Genomic DNA, 27450 nt, shown 5'->3' on the forward strand with positions numbered 1-27450 from the left:
AAGGGTTTTAAAATCAGTGTTCCTATTAAGTGATCAACATTTCATTACGCATTTCAAATCACGAAGGATAATCTTCTAAAAGTTCAGTGCAAAAACCTTTGATCTGAAAGACATAATGATCACATAACATGGGGGAAATCTGGAAATGTGAACTTAGTATAAAGTCACAAGGGAATCTTTCCGTTCATCATTGCTGAACTGCCTGAACAGACTGGATGCCAGCAAATGTCCACCAGTCTTGAGCAAAACCACCGACCAGAATACCATCTCAATTAGTGCATGACAAGAGACTGCTACCTAAGCCTCTGCATGAACAACCACTTTGTTTGCTTGCCACCAGTATCCATCACAATCCTGCCACACAACATTAAGACATGCTGGTGCTATACAGCAAATTTCAGAACCTTGGTAATGCAACAGCAACTTAGACTCTTGGAAATTTTATGTGTTGCCTGGAATATTATACTGTACTTGACAACAAAAACAGCACTATAATACGAAGGCCTCCAGGAACATCTTGCATCTTGTATGATTTTAAACATATGAAGAGAAAAATCCATTACCTAAAACTTGAGACAGTTTGCTTCTCAAGATATATTGACATTATAATGTTACTGACTAACATATTAGGTCACAAAAGCTCATAGTAAATTGGGAAGAACGGCATTGCTCTTCCTGTATAGAAAACAAATTTCAACTATATATTGAACTGTTAAAGAAAAAGGAAACATTGCCCGGTGCTATTATCTCTCAATCATGTAGGTCATTTCTGGAACTTTGTAATCTACTTCATCAGTGTAAGTGAAACAAATTTGAAAGAATATACTAGCTTACAATTTCTATAGCCCCTGTACATATATGTCATCTGAAAGGTTCTACAGGTGCTGTTTCCTCAAGAAATGCAGCAGCTTGGAAACATTCAGCAGCCTCAGCTGCTGACCTGCCACCTTCCTCTTTGTAGAGTAGGCCAAGATTAAACCATGCCATATGATTTGTTCTATCAAGCTGCAGTGCATCAGTCAGGAAGCACCGTACAGAAGGCAATGGCCTGTCCCCAAGTTGTCGTAGAATAGTAGCAGTCGATATCAAACTTGGAACATGTTTACTATCAAAGTCTAATGCTCGAAAATAAGCCCCCAAAGCTTCTTTTGGAAGATCTTTCGCTTCGCATAGTTTTCCTGGAAATAAAATTGCAGTAAGTAATATGAAGGAACTATCTTTCTTATAGTGCAAAAACCTGAAGAATTTTTTGCAAATACTTGCTAAAGAAACTGAAAGAAATGCATTCTAAATTACAATGACCCCATCTATACATGGTTAGATTGATAAATGAAAACTGTGCCTAGAGAATGACATGTACGTATATTTTCAAAGGTGAAACAAACAAACTCGAAATTTATCGACATTTTGTAATAATAAATGAGTAAACCCCAACTGGAGCTTTGATGATCAATTAAGTAGACATGTTAATGTTTTCTTACTTCCAACTCCTAAAATATTTTTACAGAAGATAATATTTCGACAGTATAGTTGCATAAAAAAGGACAAGATTAACCTGTAGCATGCCAAGCGAAGGCAGAATAACAATTAGTTGCTCTTATCTTTGATACACAAACTTCTGCATCCCTCCACTGTGACATGCCTAGGTACAAGAGAGCTAGATCATACCAGGTCTCTGTTTCCAGGCTTTTATCATCTTCGCCACCCTGTAGAAATCATGTTAAAATGTCATACATAGTGACCTTCTAAATGCTACTCTGTTATGGACATAAGCCGCATAACCACAAATATAAAAGGATGAAGAGGTCACTTTGGTGGACCTTACTAAACTCTTGACCCAACAACTAGTCCTATGCATGTATGCAGCAGTCAACATAAAAAGAACACTTGGAATTGAAGGCATAATTACTGGCAGCAATCACCCTATGGCTCTAGTTGGTTAGCCTGTCGCTCATGTTGGTTCAAACTTTTCCTGTTCTCACAAAGGAGAACGAAACAACTATCACATCAGCAGAACTATGCCCTGAGCCGAATCTTGAAATCATAATTAATGTATATGAAATGTTCATGTCTTATTGTCTTCAGATCATTACACAATGCACCCTACTACTTGGCAGACAAGGCTACCAAAACTTTTTGTGTAATTGTTCTAATAGCAACATGGAAACTTTAATTTTGTGTAATAATCTAAATGCTATGAACAAGAACTTGTGATTCCTCAATTAGATTTGGAAACAGGAGAGCACCTTTGCCAGTGAGATCCCAGCTCCAAAACTTTTTGTTCTAAGTTGAATTAAAGCAAGAAGTTGGGTATATGTCCCAACCGCATCCCTCAATTGCCCCTGTGCAGCCTGAATTCTGGCTTTGGTTCGCAACAAATCTCCTTGATTCCATTTCCCAGTCTGATCAAGAGCAGCATCAACAACGGTTTCAGCATCAGTAAACAGTTTTTGTGCACTCAGTATTCGAGCTAAAAGAAGCCAACTCCTCAACTCTGATCCAGCCTCTAACTTCACCAGTTTTTTTGCATAAAATACTGCTGCGTCTAACTTCCTTTGCTCAGCATTTTCAAGGCTCAGATTGTACATTATCCTACAATCTTGCCCATGCATGTTTTTTTCGGCACTGCCAAGTACTTCGAGTGCTTCACACTGCCAAGAAGCTCGCTCGGTATCAGATATAGCATATCTAGCTTGATTAGAAAGGGAAACACCAAGCAAAAGATCTGCAACACCCGCCAATTGTTTGCATCCTCCTTGTATATTAGTTATAGCCCTCCGTGCATAGGCAGCGCCTTCAGCATGAGCACCCTTCTCAACACAAACTTTTGAAGCTAGGAGAAGTTCTTTGAGGTTGTCAGAATCCTGTCCAAACTTCAGTATCCTTTTGAGTAGATTCAGGGCAGTAGAATCATCTTTTTCTGCCAGGTAACACAATGCAACATTGTATGACCATTCTCTTTTGTCTAGCAGACCAGGTAACAGTTCTTCAAATTGTACAGCCAGTGGTTTTAGTTGCCCTGACATGGACAGCGCAAAAGTAAGGTGATGCATCACAGTGGGATCCCGCTCAACCCTCCTCAGATTAAACTTCCTCAATAGAATCATTAAAAGGAGTGTAGCCTCTTCCATATTGTTGCGTGGTACAAATGAACCATCCAACTGAGAATGGAGATTTGGAGGGCGGGCTTCACAGCCACTGTACAGAAGAAAAACAGCAAATTCCTTTTGTATTTTAGCTATGGTCTCTCCATCAAGATTCCAATTATTGAGAAGAGACCTCCTATATTCAGAAATGGCTTCAAGCGAAAACCCTGCTAATTTCCATAACTCAGGGAGAAACTCTACGGCCTTGCATATTATTTCGTTCAATTTACAACCTTTTCCAAAGCCTGCTGGTAAGCCTTCAGGTACTGCTGCTTCCACAATATCCAATATCATTCTGCACTCTTGTGCAGCATCTGCAATATCAAATTGAATTGAAGTTATGCTTACAGTAAACACATGCATGACAGCGGAAATGCTAGATAAGAATCTTTTTTAACACCAAATAACTAAAATGCCAAGCAATTGTGCACGCATGTGTGAGTGTGCATGCCTAATCATGTGTGTGACAGAGAGATAGGGTACCTTTGAACTTTCCGAGATCATGAAGTGCTCTTGCTTTGAGATATATGGCCTCCATAAGTAGGCTCACAGCATGCAAGGGCATTGGTGGAGCATCCCATTGTGAACGAGTCTTCCGGCGATGTGCTTTTCTAGCAATTGAGATTTTCATCTTAGGAACTAACGAAGATATGTCTATCCCATCGAACACACGAAGTGCTGCTTCTACATGTCCTCGTTGGTACTCTAGCCTTCCTAGCAATGCCCTTGCTTCCTGTAAAATGCAAATGCCAAAATAAAATATACATTTATGATCATGTATTGAATGTGGGTTAGTCAAGAATGCAATCAGTAAATCCACCGACGGTAGAGTTAAGATACTGTAAAAAAAGGTACTCAAGCATATGATTAAATCAAAGGAACAAAGTTCATGGTAAAAAATGATCAATATTTTTCTGAAAGGACAAAAATAATGTACTCCTACAAAGCTTCTCAACTAAATTGCTTGGGTAGTATATATTGCAAATAGAATAGTAAAAATTCAAACTAGAAATCAGTTTTTGTTCGGCAAATTGCATGCAAGAAAAGGATAAAGCAGATGGTTTCCTAAAACAGCAAGGAGCTAGTGAGCCAATTTTGGTAGGAGATAAAATATGAATATTTCCATTCGTTTAACTTCGCGGAAACAGGTAGCTTGGCACATGTTAAAATTTTACAACTAAATTCATAAGGAAGCATAAATGGAAAATAGGAACCACGATTAACTTAACTACGAAGCAAACTAGCTGTTAATAAAATTACTTCACAGGGAATTTATGTACAACTAAATTCGTAAGGATGCATAAAAGGAAAATAGCAGCCGCGGTTAACTAAACTATCAAGCAAACTAGATGTTAATAAAATTACATCACAGGGAACCACAAGACAGATGGGAAGCATGTTCAAAGACTTTACATTCCGCAAGCAATGCAATTACTCAAAGCATACTCTTATCAAAACAACAGCATTAGTTCCACAAAAGGAAACACCGACCTCATAGTTAAGGCACACGCCCTCCCGCAGTGACAACTCAGCTTCCTCGATGTTGCCATTATCAAGGTATTGCTCAACCTCTCCATTCCTGGAAGAGTACCCACTTGCTGAGAAATCTTTGGTAAACGTAGAGTCCGATGACCGGATGGTGTCATCTGCCCCTTTCAGCTGCTCTCCAGAGCAAAGGCACTCCATTGCCATCCGCCGGACAAAATTCCTTAATCTCCCCCTTTCTTTCCTACCCTCCATCCTGCTGTATCATATGTCGCCCCATCTCTCCACACAATTACCTAACATTCAATAGCATGTCCAAAATTACTAAACATTGCGCGAAAAGATAAAACCAAAATAATCACATTGTAATACAGCCTTGTCATGCTACCATAACAACCAATTTAGCAACGGAAGCACATCTCGGCGATACTCCACTACAGCATGTACTCGGTGGTTTACACGAAACTGAACTGGGGGATAAGAAGTTTCTTAAAAGAGAAAAAAAAATCAACTTACCCATGAAGAACGAGACAAGATTCGGCCGCCGCCGACAGCAGATCGAGATATCTGTGCAAACTCCAGCCCCGTGTTCCGAAGAACTAGCCCTAAATACGGATCCCACGGGCCGAAAATCCCTCCTTTATTCCAAGAACTCGACGAGAGTTCCCCCCAGGAAAGAATACGGCCACCGACGGAGCCCTATCTACCGCCTACCAAGACCTAGCGAATTCCCCAACTGAGTGCAAGATTCGGAGCTCGCAACCTCTTCCCGTCAGGTCTAGAAAAACCGGGCGGTGAGAAAGCGAAAGAGTGAATCAAGATACATCGCAAAGAATAAAGCAAAAAGGTGTAAAAAGACCAATCGACCGGGGCCAAGCACCGAATAGTTGAGTTTTAATTTAAAAAAGAGAACCGGCTCACCTTTCCTCCTGCCCAAACCCAAAGGGAACCTAGCTCGCCGCCGACTCCGTCAAAGAACTCGACCAGCCGCCGAAACGACCAGTGTCGCGCTCGGCGACTTGGGCGAGCCGGGGGTTCGAACGGATCACCGGAGCGCCGAGTAAGCGACGGTTTTGCGCCGGCGGATCGATGAACGAGCCGAGCTCCGACTTAGAAAATGGACGAAGGCTCCGGAATCCAGGAAACGGGAATCTACCCTTGTTTGAACACTGAGACGTGGGTGGGGTAGTTGGGAAGAATGCTCATAGTCGTACTGACTCTGTGACTCGTGTTTTTTTCCCGATGACCTTGGGTGTGACTCGTGCAGACCTGGCCAAATGGGCCGGCACGGCCCGGCTGCCCCATTAAACGTGCCTGACACGGTTCGGCCCATGGCTGCCCGTTTATAAACGGACCGAAGTCCAGGACGTCACGTGTGGTTGACTCATCCTATGATCTGATTTGTATCCCATTTTATGTGGACTATGAACAATAAAGCTTTGCTTCATCCTAAAAAAAAGTTAACCAGAAGGGAGCGTGAAAATCTCCTCTGGACGGATGTATAAAAATGAACGTTGATGCTGGTGTGGGAAGACATGGAGACAGGGGCTCCTATGTCGTGGTCTATGTGGCTAGTCCGGAGTATATGGGGGCGCGTCTTCACCCATGATGCATGACATGATACAACCGAAGATCCTAGAAGCTATTGTTGTAAGAGAAATTCTTTATTTGGCGCATGATCTACGCTTGAATCACATACATATTGCTAAAAATTGGTTAACAATCTAAAGAGCTCCTTCTTGGGTAGATGCAGTCCAACTATCCAAGACATAGAAGAGATGATGACCAAATTTGATGAAGTTCATATTATGCATGGGAAGAGAGAACATATATCGGAGGCTCGTGATTTAGCAAAAAAAATATGTTACCTTAGATTCGGGGCGCCATTTGTGGCTTTCAAATCCCCTAGATTTTATGTACTTGCCACTATCAATTTTCACTGAATAAAGCTTGGTAACACCTCTAAAAAAGTTAAATGTGCCGCCCGTGGCTCATATATCCCTGATGGGTTGCGCCCTTTTGGGTCAATATAGAATGTTTGGAGACTTTTGGGTTGTTTTTTGGGCCTATATATAAAAAACAATTCTGAAACCCAGCCTGGCCAAGGCATGTCCCCAAACATGTCGTGTGTCGGGCATGGCATGTTTAGCCGCGTCTCGGGGATAGGCCCATGATGGGTCGAGCATGTGTGCTAACGGGCTGGCACCCTAGGTACGGCCTAGGTGGTTAGGTTCCTCGTTCTTGTAGAGTGTGGACCGTGTGATCGAAGTTAATCTAAAACACATGTTTTACATCTGAGTCCTTGATTGTTTCACTTTTTCTCGTATATGTGATGAACCGACGACACAATTTAGGCCAGTTGATTCTTGTAATTCATTTCAAACTAAGCCATTTTTTATGTACTCACAATTGATTTCTTTTACGACATTTTCAATGTACGGACCACATTATTTCTTGTCGATTGCAGGGCAGGATCCCTACCTTGCAATATAAGAAGAAAATGCCTTGCTTCTAGGGAAAATACGATGTTAAATACAACAAATATAGTTATCTTGTGGAAGTTGAACACTATAAACCATTTGCACGGTAGTGGGTATTTCTCTTCATGATTATGACAAGTTCCATAAGGATGCTTATCATTATTATTTATAGCATAAGAACCATCATAATCATCTTAGTGGCAACTTTAAACTCATCATAATCAATTTAAACATTCTCCAAAATAGTGGAATCAACACTACTTAAAGTCATGACCTCTTTGAATCCACTTTCATCATTGTAATCATCATATCTAGAGGCATATTCTCATCATAGTACATTTCGTCTCAAAAGTAGAGGGGCTAAAAGGATCATATTCATCAAACTCCAACAACCCCAAGTTTAAAGTTTTGCATACCATTAGCATGTTTGATATTCATAAAGTACATACTAATAACATTGCAATCATGATTAATTTTCAAAGAACTCACATCAATCATCTTTTAAAGTTCTTCCTTGAATACATCAAGTCCATGTTCAGATTTCATATTTTCAAGATAAACTTTACAATGATAACCAAGTGCACTCATCTTCATTTATTTGTTGTTTTATTTCATAAGATAAACTAGTAAATAAGAAACTAAAATATTCAATTGTAAGATCTAAAGAATATACCTTTAAACACTCACCTCCCCGATAACGGTACTAGAAATAGCTTTATGTCTTCTACACGCTCTATCCTTAAAAGACTTTAGTAGGCCTCCAAGCACAGAGAACTGTAGGACATCAAAAAAATTCCCTCAAATGGATTATCTAAGGTTTATCAATCCGCGAGAGGTGTAGGTTGAAAGTAGTCCCTTTCAAACAACACTACAACAAAATACAAGTAGTTTCTTGTGTCTCCAGCACACCTGATACAATTGTTAATCATATAGGTGCACTAGTTCGGTGTAGAGATTGTTATTTTGGGTGATATTGATAGTTCGGATTAATTTTTTGTATTTTCGTAATAAATAAGCGCAGCAAGGTAAAAAAATAGTAAAAGTGAGTAAAACGATGTCTCATTGCTTGGAAACAAGGCGTGGGGTTCATACTTTCACTAGTGTCAACTCTCAACATCATTAACACAGTTAAAACACATAATATGCCCTCAAAAGTGCGGTAAAGAATCACTCCAAAATTTCTCTTTTTATCCGATCAAAGTAGGATGAGATCGCGTAGGTGCACTAACAGCAAACCACCTCAAAGTCGTCCAATCTTAATATGTTGAACCACCCCAATGTCACCACAAGGATCCCCCCCCCCAGAAATTACACTACGACAACACCATATGATCTTTATCATTCTAATTTATTATGCATAGAGTTATCCCAATGTTACTACATGTCTCCGCAATATGCATCATGTAATCTCAATGATTCCCAAAATATTCAATCCAACATACAAAAACTTCATAGACGAGCCAGATTCAATTCACTACAAAGAGAATAGAGGGGGTTACATCACAAGATTCAACTCCATTAACAAAGCTAATCATGATCAAAATCATCATCAGAAATGAACATGAGAGAGAGAGAGAGAGATCACATAGCTACTAGTACATACCTTAGCCTCGTGTAACACCCCTGTATTATGAGCTATAGTAACCCTCTATGATTAAGCTAATCATTTTGCTAAACAGTTCTTGATAATCTTTGTCATATCTCATTTCAAATTCCACTTTGAATTCAAATTCAAATTATAAGTGAAATATAGAAATTCACAAACATGAAAACTAAAATGTTCATCGTGTGGCAAATAATACATAACTAATTATGGTGGTGAACCAACATTTTTATAAAGGGTTTAAATGCCCTAAACTAATTACAATAGTAACTAAAACAATTATTTAAATACTTTTTAATTTATAAAAATTCTAAACTAATTTATTTAAATGCTAACCTAATTGTGGTAGTGGCCTAATTTATTATACTAATTTAGGTGCAAGTATTATATTTTATAAAACTATTATGGTTTTAAAAAGAAATGAAAATATAAAAAACAAAAAGGAAAATAAAGAAAAAGCAAAAGCAAAAGAGAAAGAAAAGCCCCCTACCCCCATAGGCCTCGGCCCACCCGAGCCGGACACGTATCTCCCCCAGTCGCCTCCCTCCCCTGTTCCTCCGACCCGACGCGCGCCTGAGCCGGGGTCGTCCCAGACCACCTCGCCATCGACGACGAAGGGATAAGGGCGCCCCAGCCTCCTCGGTTCCTTCCCTTGCTCTCACCCACTCCCACTTCCCCCCTCTCCCCCACGCCTCCTCTCTCTCTCCCCCTCCTCTAGATCTGCTCCTCACCCGACGCGCTCGTCGCAGTCGCCGCACCACCACCGCGGCCACCGTGCCCTCCTCGCCGCCTCGAAGTGTCCACGAGGACCGTTGTCGTCCTCTGCATCCACTACAGCGATGAACACAAGCCGGGGACCGCCTACAACGCCGCCTCGCACCGTCTTCTCTCTCGGCCTCGACGCACTCCGGCGACGGTTCCGGCGCCAGCGAGCCTCCCCTAAGCCGCCTTTTCCACGCCTACAGGCTCCCGGTGAGCCGCTCATCCCTCTCCCCTTTTCCCCTACCCTTGCCGTGCACCATAGCCGCCCCGCCACGTTGCCGAGCTCCACCGCCCACCATGGCCGTCGCCTGCGTGCCATGCGAGCCTCCAAGCGCCCGCGCCTGCCACGAACGCGCTCCAGAGCACCCACAGCGCCGTCCCGAGCCGCCTTGGACCCCCCTAGACCACCCCACTATTTTTCGAACGAGACCCGAATGCCACCACCGCTCCCTGTCGCCACTCCGGTCGACGCCGGCCGTCCCAGGCCGCGGGACTGCCGCCGTTGGACGCAACTCACCTCCCTCGTTCGAAAAAGCCCGCCCACGCTAGTTTTGGCCCTCTGTGGCCGTTTTCCGACGACGGCCGTGTCGCGCCGCTGCGTTTTGGGCTCGCCGGAGCTCTCTCCGGCGCCCCGCCGACGTGGCCCTGCCGGGGCCACCCCGGGGTCACTGCTTGGTGGGCCCCAAGGGCCCGGCCGACCGTTGACCCCGGTCAACAGGCTGACTGGGCAGCGCCCAGTCACTGCCAGTGCCCCCCCTAATTATATAATTAAAATAATTAATTGAATTAGTTAAACTAATTACACACTAGCATGTGGGCCTAGTAGGTTAATTAGTTAATTTAGTTTAGTTTAAAACTTTATTAACCCCCATTGTCAATGACAAGTGGGACCTAGCCGTCAGGTTTGACCTGGACTGGCTGGGTTGACTGCTGACATCATGATGACATCATGTTGATGCAATAATTTCATTTTTGATTTATAAATTCAGAAAATGATTAAAACTTTGAAAATTAATATAAAATAGTCTGTAAATCACATGAAAAAAGTTTATATATGAAAGTTGCTCAGAAAAATGTAACGAATCTGACCCAACCGTCCCCTCTCTTTCATCAGTCTGGAAAATGCCAAACTCCGGGAAAGCATTCCCAAATGTTTTCCCTCTTCATCTGTATCGTGTAGCACTACGTTAGGTCATCCCTAGCACTGCATTTTTTCCATGTCATGCATAGTGATACATCTGTTTGCTTTATATTTATTGTTTCTTCCCCCTCTTCTCTCCGGTAGACACCGAGACTGACGATGCTCCTGACGTCGACTACACCCCTGACGACCAGACCTTTTCAGCGGAGCTTCCAGGCAAGCAAACCCCCTTGATCATTCCGATATCGTCCATTTCCCTTCTCTCTTATGCTTGCATTCTCCTTTTGTATGATCCTATTCTGATACATAGCCTGCTTTACCTGCTTTTGTACCTTATCTGCTTATCATAAATGCTTAGTATAGGTTGGTTAGTGATCCATCAGTGGCCCCCTCACCTTGTCCCTGTTGTCCGCTTTATCATCGATGACTCGATCAACGTGATCGATGTCCAGGGCCCGACACAGCACATCACACCCCTTAGTTGTACGACACTTTAGGTTTACTATTGAGTGACGAGGCTGATACCTCGTATAGCACTTCTGATGAGAACTCTGTAGTGTAGTTAATCGGTCGTGGTCTACGGTATCCGAGTTGAGACCCACCTACAGAAATTGATCCATCAACGGCTTTTTCTATACTGGCAGGAAGTCTCCAACTCTTCGATATGCGCTAGCTAGGTAATCCCTTTACTTAATCTGATATGGGATCTCTTGTACGAGAGGCATTCGCTTCTCTGATCTTTAATAAGCGAAGCAACGAGCCTAGTAGGGGAAATACCTTCCTCAGGAATGTCATCAAAGCTGACCACTACCATTTTAGTAAGGGATTTATCCTCATATTGTTGGAGAAACCATTCTTTGCTAACATGGCTCAGCCTAGCAATGGTTGGGAATTTCTTGTCCCAGAATGCAAAAAAAATGTCCGCCACTTTGTTGCTTGCAGCACGTTTTCTAATGAAGTCAAGCCCCTTCTGGATGTCCGCTGCTTGGTTCAAAAAAAGCTTATGAGTTGAGTTCGTCCTCAGCTACGGATTGGGGGCAGCATTCTCAGATTACTTGACTTGCTGCTAGCTTAGAGGAGAGAAAAAAATCCCGCTTTCATTTACCTTTAAGTCTGAGAGAAGGCTTTTTCTTTCTATTAAAAGATCACAAATCAGAGGGGTGACCAGTCCTCTTTCAATCCTTCATCTTCTTATGAGTAGCCGCCACAGGGGGTCCTCAGTCTGAATCCTCCACTAGCATTGGACCAACAGTCAGTCTAGCTCTCGCTCTTATCCAATTTCCTTATCCTTTCAGGGCAAGGTTCCCGTCTCTTAGAAAGAGCCGCTAAACAATCGGACCAGACAGGTGCAGGTAGCTCGACTGCATTACCCGTGATTGAAACACAAGCTGGAGACGTATCGGCCTATATCCCCACCAATGTGATCTCCATTACAGATGGACAAATCTGTTTGGAAACAGAGCTCTTTTATCGCGGAATTAGACCAGCTATTAACGTTGGCTTATCCGTCAGTCGCGTCGGGTCTGCCGCTCAGTTGAAAGCTATGAAACAAGTCTGCGGTAGTTCAAAACTGGAATTGGCACAATATCGCGAAGTGGCCGCCTTCGCTCAATTTGGGTCAGACCTTGATGCTGCGACTCAGGCATTACTCAATAGAGGTGCAAGGCTTACAGAAGTGCCCAAACAACCACAATATGAACCACTTCCAATTGAAAAACAAATTGTTGTGATTTATGCTGCTGTCAACGGCTTCTGTGATCGAATGCCACTAGACAGAATTTCTCAATATGAAAAAGCCATTCTAAGTACTATTAATCCTGAATTACAAAAATCCTTCTTAGAAAAAGGTGGCTTAACTAACGAAAGAAAGATGGAACCAGATACTTCTTTAAAAGAAAGCACTTTGCCTTACCTGTGAATTAATAAAAAAGGTTGCCCCTTACTCGCAGATGTAGGAAGAAGGCTTTTCTCCGAACTCAACGGCTCCCACGATTCGGAGCGATAGCGAATTCATACGAGGACTACGAAGCGAATAATTGCATTCCTTCCAGGAGGTCGAGCGCATGCTTTCCTCGGTTTCGAATCAAGGGACAAAGATAGATCCTCGGTAACGGCAAAGGGGATAGCCTTGCTTTTGAACATTCATGTGCATATATTTTCATTAGATGTGCAACCGACTACCAGTAGGCCAGTCCACGGTGCCCTAATCTGATTCCATTGCTCTTTCTCTTATCCTTGGTCCCGTTAGATGGTTCTCGAACCAAATGCAGCCAAAGCCAAGTTTCAAGAAAACCGAGAGACTTCAGCAAGTCTACACTTCCCCTGATTCTCCACGATGACCCGCATTCATTGATTGAGAGAATAAGCTGAAGATAGATCCATTGCGATATTGGTTTGGAAGAGAAGCCGTGGAGACAGCTCATTGTTCCTATGTCCGGAATTGTTAGCTTTACGTTAGCGGACTTACAGGTCGGGCCTGGGCTCCACGCTCTTTCTTTCTGTGCGGGACGATGCCTCGTCGGCTTTCCCCAGCTCCCCTCCTTCGTCGCTTCTGGCTAAGCATCTTTCGGCGGAGGAAAGGAGGCGACTAGTCGCTTCTGGCGAAGCAGCGAGTTCATGAGCTGCCAGGGGGGGACCTACTATCTACTTAACCGCTAGGCAAAGAGGGAGGAGCCAGGAAGCGGGCGTTTAGTGAGGAAGAGAAGATCAAGTTGGTGAGCCGTGTGATGGGAAACCTTCCCGCACGGTTCGGAGAGCACTGAAGACGAATGAGAGGTTCACCACCACATCATTGCAAGGGGAGCTCGCTCGATTCGTAGATTGGCCTGACTCGTAATTCACTTTTGACTCTGTGTTCGATAGCCTGACCGTAGTGATGTTAATTGTGGTTACATTCATAAGTAGCTTGGTCCATCTTTTCTTTCTCTCATGCAAAACCATGCATGAGACTTTCATCTCGCACGGCTCCTAAGTGATAAAAGAAAGAAGAACTCGTCTTCTCTCTTTTTTGATTACCTTCCTCGCGTATGTATAAGACCGAATCCATTCTTTTTTGAAATCGATTTCGAAAAAGAACTACTAATCCTTAACTTTTCGAGGAATCCCACCCGAATCTCTTGGTGGCCTTTCCCTCGGCTTCCATCACAGAAGATGTCAGCAATAGCAATCCTTCAGTCAATAGAATCAGTAACTATACTACTTAAATAGTGAAATACCAACCAACACATAAAGCAATAACCAGATAGATAGAATGATAACAGGTAATACGAAGATATCAACACAGCCGGAGTCACGAGGCTCGATAATGACCAATGGGTTAGGATCTGAGGAAGCTTAGTTTGGATGTCTCTTCCTGAAAGCTTCGCGGGGACCTTTACCACTTTACGACGACGGGAAGTTAGACCTAATCCAACAAACAATACAAGGATGAATTATGAATTATGAAAGGATAGATTTCACATATACTTGTCCTTGTATTGTGTCAGTATGAGAATATCCTTCCTAAATTATTTATCCAAACCTATTGATCATTAACTTAGATTTTCCCGAGATTTTGGCTGCTATTCCGAATTACTCTATTATTCCGAAGCCAATGAAAAGTAAGTAGAACCTACAAAAATGGGGTTTTCTATTGATGAGTGAATAGCGAGTTTTCGTATCACTAAAGTACAGGTACAACCGATCACAGGTTCCATAGGGAGTTTGACTTCCTTTCCAATTTCATATTTCTCAACAACAACTTCTCTCATCCCCACGGATCTATTCAAAATTCTGGAATCGTCCCATGTTTCTATTTCGACGGGGCCACAGAAGATGAAGGAGAGTGCCGAGAAGATCCCACTTATTCTAGATTAAAAGCAGTTCAGGACCAGGTACGCCGACCACGATATTTGGAGTTTGCAGTAGGTGATCATGCTTGACTTCGGCTTGAACCTACAAAGGGTGTGATGCAGCTCGCCTAAAGAGGAACTACAATTCTTCTTTACTTCGATCAAGAAACTAGATTCTCAATAGAGTTGCTTACTACGAAAAGAAAGATGCCCCACCTTTAGTGATTAGATGGATCACTAGCCCTTACTCTCAGGCATCTTACCTTCCTCGAGGCCGATCTCGGAAGGCGCTAATGGCAATCCCTTTTCCTAAAATGAAATATGAGGGAAAGGCCATGGAATTCATGTATTCTTAAAACCAACCTGCGCTCTCTTTTCCGAGAGATTCTTTCCAAACTTGTCAAGTAGATGAGGGTGATTCCTCCTTCACCACTACCCGATAATGACTCTGTCGTGCAACCCATCAAGAGTGAACCATCGAGGGTGATTCCTCCTTAGTTCACCTTGACGGTTACATCAAGTGGAACCCATCAAGGGTGATTCCTCGGATTCCCTTTGGTGTTATGGACACACGGTTACTTTGACTTCACCACAGAAACATGCTGACATCGGGTCGGCCCCAAGGGGTACCCGTGAGTGATGTGAAGTCGGGTTGACCTGGAGGGTACCCGCGAGATAACTATGCGGCACGGCGGGGCATTCTTAGCCCTTGCCGTAAGTCAGTGAGGCGGGGCGACGTGACCACATATCATGGATCATTGATCGTTACCGCATGCTCCCAAGACACTAATGGTTTGGATGTGTGATCCGAGTAGGCCTCTGGCCTTTTCGCACTGACCACCACGTGGGAATAAGCATGGGCACTCTGCGTCATACGTTTCTTCCAAAATCTCGCTGACGTCGGTGACCGAGCGGCGCGCGCCGGGTTGGACTGGTTATGCCTGCGCTTGTATAAGGGGCTAGGTCTGCTCACCAGCCGCGTATGCAACGTGCAGGAGTGCAAAGGGCGATGGGCCCAAGACCCCTGCGCGCTTAGGACGTAGACCGGCGTGCTGGCCTCTCTGTTGAGCCTAGGTAGGACTACGACGTGTTGATCAGCCGAGGCCGATCATGATCTGATGGTGAGTCCAGCCGGAGTTGATCGAGCGTGTTGGGTAAGTTTGTGCACCCCTGCAGGGAAGTTAATCTATTCGAATAGCCGTGTCCACGGTAACGGACGCTCGGAGTTGTATCCCGATTGACACAACTAGAACTGGATGCCGAGGCATGAAATGGATATGTGGTTCAGGGATTGATTTCTCGTAGGGAGTCGAGGAAGAATCTCTAGGCGTGATTACTACAACAAACTACTACTTTATAATATGCTAATCTGCACTCTTCTAGTGCTGCAAGATGCTTCAAGATGCTAGTCTTCGATAGGCTAGGCTTTCCCTTCTCTTCTAGCATTTCTGCAGTCTAGTCCAAAGATATAACCCCATTCCTTTGATACCGATGCATAATTAGCATAGTTCTGATGTAAGTCTTGTGAGTACTTTGGATGAGTACTCACGGTTGCTTTGAAGTTATATCAATTGCCCAACAGTAATTTGTTTACCCACCGTTTGCTATTTTTCTTGAGAGAAGTGCTACCTCTTGAGCACTGCGTTTGTTTTCCCTTGAAGAGGAAAGGGTGATGCAGCAAAGTAGCGTAAGTATTTCCCTTAGTTTTTGAGAACCAAGGTATCAATCCAGTAGGAGGCTACACACAAGTCGCCTCGTACCTACACAAACAAATAAGAACCTTGCAACCAACGCGATAAAGGGGTTGTCAATCCCTTCACGGCCACTTGCAAAAGTGAGATCTGATAGAGATAATAAGATAAATATTTTTGGTATTTTTATGATAAAGATTGAAAGTAAAGATTGCAAAGTAAAAATAGATTGGAAACTTATATGATGGAGAATAGACCCGAGGGCCATAGGTTTCACTAGTGGCTTCTCTCAAGATAGCATAAGTATTACGGTGGGTGAACAAATTACCGTCGAGCAATTGATAGAAAAGTGCATAATTATGAGAATATCTAGGCATGATCATGTATATAGGCATCACGTCCGCGACAAGTAGACCGAAACGATTCTGCATCTACTACTATTACTCCACACATCGACCGCTATCCAGCATGCATCTAGAGTATTAAGTTCATAAGAACAGAGTAACGCATTAGGCAAGATGACATGATGTAGAGGGATAAACTCAAGCAATATGATATAAACCCCATCTTTTTATCCTCGATGGCAACAATACAATACGTGTCGTTTCCCCTTCTGTCACTGGGATCGAGCACCGCATGATTGAACCCAAAGCTAAGCACTTCTCCCATTGCAAGAAAGATCAATCTAATAGGCCAAACCAAACTGATAATTCGAAGAGACTTGCAAAGATAACCAATCATACATAAAAGAATTCAGAGGAGATTCAAATATTGTTCATAGATAATCTTGATCATAAACCCACAATTCACCGGATCTCGACAAACACACCGCAAAAAGAGTTACATCGAATAGAGATCTCCAAGAAGATCGAGGAGAACTTTGTATTGAGATCCAAAGAGAGAGAAGAAGCCATCTAGCTAATAACTTGGACCCGAAGGTCTGTGGTAGACTACTCACGCATCATCGGAGAGGCTATGGTGTTGATGTAGAGGCCCTCCGTGATTGATGCCCCCTCCGGCGGAGCGCCGGAAAAGGCCCCAAGATGGGATCTCACGGGTACAGAAGGTTGCGGTGGCGGAAATAGGGTTTCGTGGTGCTCCTGGATGTTTTTGGGGTATATGGATATATATAGGAGGAAGAAGTAGGTCGGTGGAGCTGTGAGGGGCCCACGAGGGTGCAGGCGCGCCTCCCTGCCTCGTGGCCTCCTTGCTTCTTTCTTGACGTCCACTCCAAGTCCCCTGGATCACGTTTGTTCCAAAAATAACTCTCCCGAAGGTTTCATTCCGTTTGGACTCCGTTTGATATTCCTTTTCTGCGAAACACTGAAATAGGCAAAAAAAACAGCAATTTGCACTGGGCCTTCGGTTAATAGGTTAGTCCCAAAAATAATATAAAAGTGCTTAGTAAAGCCCATTAAACATCCAAAACAGATAATATAATAGCATGGAACAATCAAAAATTATAGATACGTTGGAGACGTATCAAGCATCCCCAAGCTTAATTCCTACTTGTCCTCGAGTAGGTAAATGATAAAAACAGAATTTTTTATGTGGAATGCTACCTAGCATAATTCTCAATGTAATTTTCTTTATTGTGGCATGAATGTTCAGATCCATAAGATTCAAGATAAAATTTTAATATCGACATGAAAATAATAATACTTCAAGCATACTAACAAAGCAATCATGTCTTCTCAAAATAACATGGCCAAAGAAAGTTATCCCTACAAAATCATATAGTCTGGCTATGCTCTATCTTCACCACACAAAATATTTAAATCATGCACAACCCCGATGACAAGCCAAGCAATTGTTTCATACTTTTGATGTTCTCAAACTTTTTCAATCTTCACGAAATACATGAGCGTGAGCCATGGACATAACACTATATGTGGAATAGAATGGTGGTTGTGGAGAAGACAAAAAGGAGAAGATAGTCTCACATCAACTAGGCGTATCAACGGGCTATGGAGATGCCCATTAATAGATTTCAATGTGAATGAGTAGGGATTGCCATGCAACGGATGCACTAGAGCTATAAGTGTATGAAAGCTCAACGAAAGAAACTAAGTGGGTGTGCATCCAACTACTTGCTCATGAAGACCTAGGGCATTTTTGAGGAAGTCCATCATTGGAATATACAAGCCAAGTTCTATAATGTAAAATTCCCACTAGTATATGAAAATGACAACATAGGAGACTCTCTATCATGAAGATCATGGCGCTACTTTGAAGCACAAGTGTGGTAAAAGGATAGTAACATTGTCCCTTCTCTCTTTTTCTCTCATTTTTTGGGCCTTCTTCTCTTTTTATGGCCTCTTTTCTTTTTATTTTTAGTCCGGAGTGTCATCCTGACTTGTGGGGGAATCATAGTCTCCATCATCCTTTCCTCACATGGGAAAATGCTCTAATAATGATGGTCATCACACTTTTATTTACTTACAACTCAAAAATTACAACTCAATACTTAGAACAAAATATGACTCTATGTGAATGCCTCCAGCGGTGTACCGGGATATGCAATGAATCAAAAGTGACATGTATGAAAGAATTATGAATGGTGGCTTTGCCACAAATACGATGTCAACTACATGATCATGCAAAGCAATATGACAATGATGAAGCGTGTCATAATAAACGGAACGGTGGTAAGTTGCATGGCAATATATCTCGGAATGGCTATGGACATGCCATAATAGGTAGGTATGGTGGCTGTTTTGAGGAAGGTATATGGTGGGTGTATGATACTGGCGAAAGGTGCGCGGTATTAGAGAGGCTAGCAATGGTGGAAGGGTGAGAGTGCGTATAATCCATGGACTCAACATTAGTCATAAAGAACTCACATACTTATTGCAAAAATCTATTAGTTATCAAAACGAAGTACTACGCGCATGCTCCTAGGGGGATATATTGGTAGGAAAAGACCATCGCTCGTCCCCGACCGCCACTCATAAGGAAGACACTCAATAAATAAATCATGCTCCGACTTCATCACATAACGGTTCACCATACGTGCATGCTACGGGAATCACAAACTTTAGAACAAGTATTTCTCAAATCCACAACTACTCAACTAGCATGACTCTAATATCACCATCTTCATATCTCAAAACAGTTATCAAGTATCAAACTTCTCATAATATTCAATGCACTCTATATGATAGTTTTTATTATACCTATCTTAGATGCTCATCACTTAAGGACTAAAATTTTAACCAAAGCAAATTACCATGTTGTTCTAAAAGACTCTCAAAATATTATAAGTGAAGCATGAGAGAACAATTATTTCTATAAAATAAAACCACCGCCGTGCTCTAAAAGATATAAGTGAAGCACTAGAGCAAAATTTTCTAGCTCAAAAGATATAAGTGAAGCACATAGAGTATTCTAATAAATTACGATTCATGTGTGTCTCTTCAAAAAGGTGTGCACAGCAAGGATGATTGTGGTAAACTAGAAGGCAAAGACTCAAATCATACAAGACGCTCCAAGCAAAACACATATCATGTGGTGAATAAAAATATAGCATCAAGTAAAGTTACCGATGGACGAAGACAAAAGAGGGGATGCCTTCCGGGGCATCCCCAAGCTTAGGCTTTTGGTTGTCCTTGGATTTTACCTTGGGGTGCCTTGGTAATCCCCTAGCTTAGGCTCTTGCCACTCCTTGTTCCATAATCCATCAAATCTTTACCCAAAAACTTGAAAACTTCACAACACAAAACTCAACAGAAAATCTCATGAGCTCCGTTAGCGAAATAAAAAAAACCCACCACTTTAAGGTACTGTAATGAAATCATTGTTTATTTATATTGGTGTTAAACCTACTGTATTCCAACATCTCTATGGTTCATAACCTCCGATACTAGCCATAGATTCATCAAAATAAGCAAACAACACACGAAAAACAGAATTTGACAAAAACAGAACAGTCTGTAGTAATATGTATCTAACCAAACTTCTGTAACTCAGAAAAATCTACCAAAATAGGACGATCTAGATAATTTGTTTATTGATCTACTGCAATTGAAATCAGTATTTTATCACGTTCAGGTGATTTTTAACACATTTTTTCGTGAGCAGAAAGTTCCTGACTTCTTCAGCAAGATCAAATAACCATCATCCTAGAAGGTCCTATAGGTTTTACTTGGCACGAACACTAATTAAAACATAAAACCACATCTAACCAGAGGCTAGATCAAAGATTTATTGAATAACAACAAGGAAAAATATTGGGTTGTATCCCAACAAGCGCTTTTCTTTAAAGCCTTTTAGCTAGGCATTGATAATTTTAATCATGCTCACATGAAAGACAAGAATTGAAGCACAAAGAGAGCATCATAGAACACGTGATAAACACATCTAAGTCTAACATACTTCCTATGCATAGGCATTTTATAAGCAAACAAATTATCATGGCAAGCAAAAATTAGCATATGCAAGGAAGAAGAAAGAGACGATAGCAATCTCAACGTGACGAGAGGTAATTTAGTAAGATAAAAATTTCTACAACCATATTTTCCTCTCTCATAATAATTACATGTAGGATCATAGGCAAATTCAACAAAATAGCTATCACAACACATATTCTTAACACGATCCACATGTATGCAAAGTTGACACTCTTCCAAAATAGTGGGATTAACATTAACTAAAGTCATGACCTCTCCAAACCCACTTTCAATAATATTGCAAACACTATTATCAATCTCATATTTATCATGGGGCTTAAATAAATTTTCAAGATCAAAAGAAGAATCACCCCAATCATGATCATTGCAACAAATAGTAGTCATAGCAAAACTAGCATCCCCGAGCTTGGGGTTTTGCATATCATTAACACAATTGACATCAATAGAATATATAATAACATCATAGCAATCATGCTTTTTATTCAAAGATCTATCGTGAATCACTTCATAAAGCACTTCATCACAATTTTTAGATTCACGGATTTCAAGCAAAACCTTATAAAGATAATCTAGTGCACCCAAATCACTAGGAATTGGTTCATCATAATTGGATCTCTTAAAAAGATTGGCAAGCGGATGAGGATCCATAGATCTTAGGTTCTCTGTTTAGCAATAAATACACAACTATTCCAACCAAACGAGCAAACGAGCCAAGTAAGACATCAAGGCAAACAAAAAGACGAACAGAAGAAGGGCGAAGAAAAGGCAAAGGTGAAGTGGGGGAGAGGAAAACGAGAGGCAAATGGCAAATAATGTAATGCGAGGGATAAGAGTTTGTGATGGGTACTTGGTATGTCTTGACTTGTGCATAGACTCCCCGGCAACGGCGCCAGAAATCCTCCTTGCTACCTCTTAAGCACTGCGTTGGTTTTCCCTTGAAGAGGAAAGGGTGATGCAGCAAAGTAGCGTAAGTATTTCCCTCAGTTTTTGAGAACCAAGGTATCAATCCAGTAGGAGGCTACACACAAGTCGCCTCGTACCTACACAAACAAATAAGAACCTTGCAACCAACAGGATAAAGGGGTTGTCAATCCTTTCACGGCCACTTGCAAAAGTGAGATTTGATAGAGATAATAAGATAAATATTTTTGGTATTTTTATGATAAAGATTGAAAGTAAAGATTGCAAAGTAAAAATAGATTCGAAACTTATATGATGGAGAATAGACCCCGGGGCCATAGGTTTCACTAGTGGCTTCTCTCAAGATAGCATAAGTATTACGGTGGGTGAACAAATTACTGTCGAGCAATTGATAGAAAAGTGCATAATTATGAGAATATCTCGGCATGATCATGTATATAGGCATCACGTCCGTGACAAGTAGACCGAAACGATTCTGCATCTACTACTATTACTCCACACATCGATCGCTATCCAGCATGCATCTAGAGTATTAAGTTCATAAGAACAGAGTAACACATTAGGCAAGATGACATGATGTAGAGGGATAAACTCAAGCAATATGATATAAACCCCATCTTTTTATCCTCGATGGCAACAATACAATACGTGTCGTTTCCCCTTCTATCACTGGGATCGAGCACCGCATTATTGAACCCAAAGCTAAGCACTTCTCCCATTGCAAGAAAGATCAATCTAGTAGGCCAAACCAAACTGATAATTCGAAGAGACTTGCAAAGATAACCAATCATACATAAAAGAACTCAGAGGAGATTCAAATATTGTTCATAGATAATCTTGATCATAAACCCACAATTCATCGAATCTCGACAAACACACCGCAAAAAGAGTTACATCGAATAGATCTCCAAGAAGATCGAGGAGAACTTTGTATTGAGATCCAAAGAGAGAGAAGAAGCCATCTAGCTAATAACTACGGACCCGAAGGTCTGTGGTAGACTACTCACACATCATCGGAGAGGCTATGGTGTTGATGTAGAGGCCCTCCGTGATTGATGCCCCCTCCGGCGGAGCGCCGGAAAAGGCCCCAAGATGGGATCTCACGGGTACAGAAGGTTGCGGCGGTGGAAATAGGGTTTCGTGGTGCTCCTGGATGTTTTTGGGGTATATGGATATATATAGGAGGAAGAAGTAGGTCGGTGGAGCTGCGAGGGGCCCATGAGGGTGGGGGCACGCCCAGGGGGGCAGGCGCGCCTCCCTGCCTCGTGGCCTCCTCGCTTCTTTCTTGACGTCCACTCCAAGTCCCCTGGATCACGCTCGTTCCAAAAATAACTCTCCCGAAGGTTTCATTCTGTTTGGACTCCATTTGATATTCCTTTTCTGCGAAACACTGAAATAGGCAAAAAACAACAATTTGCACTGGGCCTTCGGTTAATAGGTTAGTCCCAAAAATAATATAAAAGTGCTTAGTAAAGCCCATTAAACATCCAAAACAGATAATATAATAGCATGGAACAATCAAAAATTATAGATACGTTGGAGACGTATCAAGCATCCCCAAGCTTAATTCCTGCTCGTCTATATCTACTGCCATATAGATAAACGGATCTTGTCTACATCATGTCATCATTCTTATTGCATTACTCCGTTTTTCCATGAACTTAATACACTAGATGCATGCTGGATAGCGGTCGATGTGTGGAGTAATAGTAGTAGATGCAGGCAGGAGTCGGTCTACTAATCTTGGACGTGATGCCTATGTAATAATCATTGCCTGGATATCGTCATAATTATTTGAAGTTCTATCAATTGCCCAACAGTAATTTGTTTACCCACCGTTTGCTATTTTTCTCGAGAGAAGCCACTAGTGAAACCTACGGCCCCGGGTCTTCTTTCTCATATATTTGCCTTGCGATCTACTTTTCCTTTGCATTTTTATTCAGATCTATTAAACCAAAAAATGCAAAAATACCTTGCTGTGTTTTATCTTTATTTATTTTATTTGGCATTCGATCTATCAATCTACTACAATTTACCTCACGTCCGTTTGCCTATCTTGAGGCGCCGTACCCCGGAAGGGATTGACAACCCCTTTAACACGTCGGGTTGCGAGGTGTTGTTGTTTGTGTGCAGGTGCTGCTTACGTTGTGTTGCTTGGTTCTCCTACTAGTTCGATACCTTGGTTTCATAACTGAGGGAAATACCTACCGTCGTTGTGCTACATCATCCCTCCCTCTCCATGGAAATACCGACGTAGTTCCAGCTACCATCAAGGAAGAATTTCTGGCGCCGTTCCGGGGGAGGATCTTCAACATAACCAGGTTCCTAATCACAAATCTCATCTCCTTGCAATTTACATTATTTGCCATTCGCCTCTCATTTTCCTCTCCCCCACTTCAAAAAAAATGCCGTTTTATTCGCCCTCTTTTTTGTTCGCCTTTTTCTCGTCAGATCTTTTGTTTGCTTGTGTTGACACGTGCCTTCTATATGCTTGCTAAAAATCTATTGATATGCATCCCCATCCACTTTCTAATCTTTTTAAAATATCCAATCATGATGAACCAATTGCTAGTGAGTTGAGTGCACTAGATTATCTTTATGAAGTTTTGCTTGAGAATCGTGAATCTGAAAATTGTGATGAAGAAATTTATGAAGTGTTTCATGATAGCTCCTTGAATGAAAAGCATGATCGCAATAATTTTACTATAAATTCTATTAATGTCAATTTTGCTAATAATATGCAAAACCCCAAGCTCGGGGATGCTTGTTTTGTCATGTTCGTTACTTATTGCAATGACCATGATTGGGGTGATGATGCTTTTTATGATCTTGAAAATTTATTTATGCCTCATGATGAATATGATATTGATAATAATTTTTGCAATAGTATTGAAAGTGGGTTTGGAAGAGTGTCAACTTTAGGTAAAAATAATCCCACATATTTGGAGAGTGTTCAATCTTATGAAATTTTTGATGAAAATGGGTTTGGAGAGGTCATGACTCATGACTTTAGTTGATATTAATCCCACTATCTTGGAAGATTATAAAACTTTTATGCATGTGGATCATGAAGAGAAAATTTTATATGATAGCTATATTGTTGAATTTGATTATGATCCTACATGTAATTATTATGAGGAGGAAAATATGGTTGTAGAAATTTTCATGTTATTAAATTTCCTCTTGTTGTGTTGAGATTGTCAATGTTTTATTCCTCTCCTTTGCATATGCTAGATGTTTCTTGTCTTGATAATTTGTTTTCCTATAAAATTCCTATGCATATGAAGTATGTTAGACTTAAAGGTGTTTGCCACATGTTTCATGATGCTCTCTTTGTGTTTTGATTATTATCTGTTGTGTGAGCATCGTTGAAATATTATGCCTAGCTAAGGGCGTAAAACTATAACGCTTGTTGGGAGGCAACCCAATGAATAAAAATTATTTTTGCTTTTTGCTTTCTATTCTTGAGTGTTTACAAAATTATGCTACTGGTATGACTGTGCTTTTTGTGTTTTAATTAGTGTTTGTGCCAAGTAAAGCCTTTAGGATCTTCTTGGGTGATAGTTGTTTGATCTTGCTGAAAAAAATAGAAATTTTGTGCCCACGAAAATAATTTTCATAAATCACAGAAAAGAGCTTTTGCTCCGATTATTTTTTAAGAAGATTAATATACAAATTACCCTGGTCTTCCTAATTTGGTTGAATTTTTGGAGTTCCTTAAGTATTCGCTAAAGTCAGATTACTACAGACTGTTCTGTTTTGACAGATTCTGTTTTCTTTGTGTTGTGTGCTTATTTTGATGGCTCTATGGTTTTCGTTGATGAGTTTTTGCCATAGAAAAGTTGGAATACAGTAGATATAATACAAAAACAAAATATGAATTGGTTTGATACAACACTTATAGTAGTGGTTTGCTTTCTTATACCAACGGATCTCACAAAGGTTTTGTTGAGTTTTGTGTGATTGAAGTTTTCAAGTTTTGGGTTATCTTACGATGGATGAAGGAAGGATGCAAGAGCCTAAGCTTGGGGATGCCCCAGCATCCCAAGCTATTATCCAAGAATGAGCAACCAACTAAGCTTGGGGATGCCCCCAAGTGGCATCCCCGCTTTCTTCCAACAACTATCGGTATTTTACTCGAGGCTATATTTTTGTTCGTCACATGATATGTGTTTTGCCTGGAGCGTCTTGTATGATATGAGTCTTTGCTTGTTTTATTTTGTGTTTTAAGTCATAAAACCTTGCTGTACACACCTATTTGAGAGAGCCAAAATTATATCATGACTTGTTAGAATTGCTCTCTATGCTTCACTTAAATCTTTTATGAGCTAGGACTTGCTCTAGTGCTTCACTTATATCTTTTTGAGCACGGTGTGCTTTGTTATTTTTGAAGAAATGCTCTCTTGCTTCACTTAGATTTATTTGAGAGTTAGTAAAATTTTGAAGAAATTCTCTCTTGCTTCACTTAAATTATTTTGAGAGAAAGAAAATTTGTTATGCTCATGATCTTCACTTATATTTGTTTGAGCTTATGAAAAGCAACACATAAAAGTTAGTCCCAAAGTGATAGATATCCAAGAAGGATAAAGAAAAAGAAAATGTCATGAAGATCATTGGACAAAATAAACTTGATTCTTAGTAATAGTTTTGAGATATGATGATGTGATATGTGAGTAATTGTGCTCTAGTAAGAATATTGGTGTTAAGGTTTGTGATTCCCTATGCATGCATGAAAGTCAATAATCATGCAATGAAAATTATATCCTACTTGTGGTGCATTATTAGGTGTTAATTATGCTTAATGCTTGCTTATGAGATTATTCGTTTCTTGGTTGGTCGCTTCTCAATCTTTTTGCTAGCCTTCATTTTGCACTAAGTATGACCTCTACTTGTGCATCCAAAATCCTTTAAACCAATTTTGGCACATGAGTCCACTATATCTACCCATATGCGGTATTGTTTCGCCGCTCTAAGCAAATTTGCATGTGCCATCTCTAATTTTCAAAATAAACTTCTCTTTTGTGTGTTTGTTTCGCTCGCGGAACGGTAACGGGTGGCTAATATTTTCCATGCTAGATGTGTTATTCTCAAGATGAGTGTTTATTCACTTGTCATTGCACGAGAGTAAGGCAAAGGTTTTAGGGATGCCTAGTCCCGAAATGCAAAAAAAATATTTACTTTATGTTGTCAAATAATAAATTCCTTGGAAAGTGTTGGTATGGAGGGCACCCGTGGATACGGCTAGACATGGAAAGTGAAAGAATGGTGGAAAAAGGAATAAACTTTATTTTCTGTTTGGGAACCGCCTATGGCATATCTAGCATGGAAAGTGTTCGTAGCTCTGAGTTGTTTTCGTTGGTGGGATGGATACACCTCCCAAAATGTTTTTATCTCTAATTTTTTCGCTTTGAGCTCTGGCACCTCTACAAATCCCTACTTCCCTCTGCGAAGGGCCTTTCTTTTACTTTATGCAATTTTTTATTTTTATTTTGAGTCTCCATCCTCTCTTACAAAAAGCACCAACTTGGAGGCAATATGATCGTGCTCAAGTATTGGCTGTAGTTAATATTCGAGTGTGTTTCATGAATGGATCAATGTTTGAGCATGATGGGCTAGGGATAACTTGTTTTAGCATTGATATTTTGAAATACATGGTTGCTTGTTGATATGCTTGAGTATCTAAATTATTATGTCAAAACTAGACTATTGCTTTGAATCACATAAAAGTCCAAATGTCCATGCTATAAAGAAAAGAATATGATATAACTTGATGAACAACACTCCACATCAAAAATTCTGTTTTTATCACTTACCTACTCGAGGACGAGTAGGAGTTAAGCTTGGGGATGCTGATACGTCTCCAACGTATCTATAATTTCTGATTGTTCCATGCTGTTCTATTATCAATCTTGGATGTTTTATAGTCATTTTATAGTCATTTTGTTCATTTTTTGGTACTAACCTATTGACATAGTGCCAAGT

General features: G+C 41.1%; 1 protein-coding gene across 2 annotated transcripts; it reads right to left on the bottom strand.

Moving 5' to 3' along the window:
- Positions 1–651: 651 nt before the first annotated feature.
- On the bottom strand, positions 652–5846 carry LOC123181009 (protein NPGR2). Of its 2 annotated transcripts, none has more exons than XM_044593216.1 (6): positions 5553–5846; positions 4638–4927; positions 3630–3879; positions 2247–3460; positions 1556–1706; positions 652–1178 (listed from the first exon to the last, which is right to left on the bottom strand). In XM_044593216.1, the coding sequence occupies exons 2-6, from the start codon at positions 4884–4886 to the stop codon at positions 862–864; spliced, it is 2181 nt and encodes a 726-aa protein (XP_044449151.1). In that variant the 5' UTR covers positions 4887–4927; positions 5553–5846; the 3' UTR covers positions 652–861. The 2 variants fall into 2 exon arrangements, with proteins under 2 accessions (XP_044449151.1, XP_044449152.1); XM_044593217.1 differs by lacking the exon at positions 5553–5846 and adding an exon at positions 5148–5409.
- Between the last annotated feature and the right edge of the window lie 21604 nt (positions 5847–27450).

This window comes from Triticum aestivum, chromosome 1D, assembly GCF_018294505.1.
Source record: "Triticum aestivum cultivar Chinese Spring chromosome 1D, IWGSC CS RefSeq v2.1, whole genome shotgun sequence".
Taxonomy (NCBI): Eukaryota; Viridiplantae; Streptophyta; class Magnoliopsida; order Poales; family Poaceae; genus Triticum; species Triticum aestivum.

Excerpts from the sequence above, each read along its gene's own strand:
- LOC123181009 (XM_044593216.1), bottom strand. The coding sequence starts at position 4,886 with ATGGAGGGTAGGAAAGAAAGGGGGAGATTAAGGAATTTTGTCCGGCGG. Across the intron at positions 3,880-4,637 it reads GCGTGTGCCTTAACTATGAG|GAAGCAAGGGCATTGCTAGG; the intron begins GTCGGTGTTTCC and ends TGCATTTTACAG. Across the intron at positions 1,707-2,246 it reads CTGGGATCTCACTGGCAAAG|GGTGGCGAAGATGATAAAAG; the intron begins GTGCTCTCCTGT and ends TGATTTCTACAG.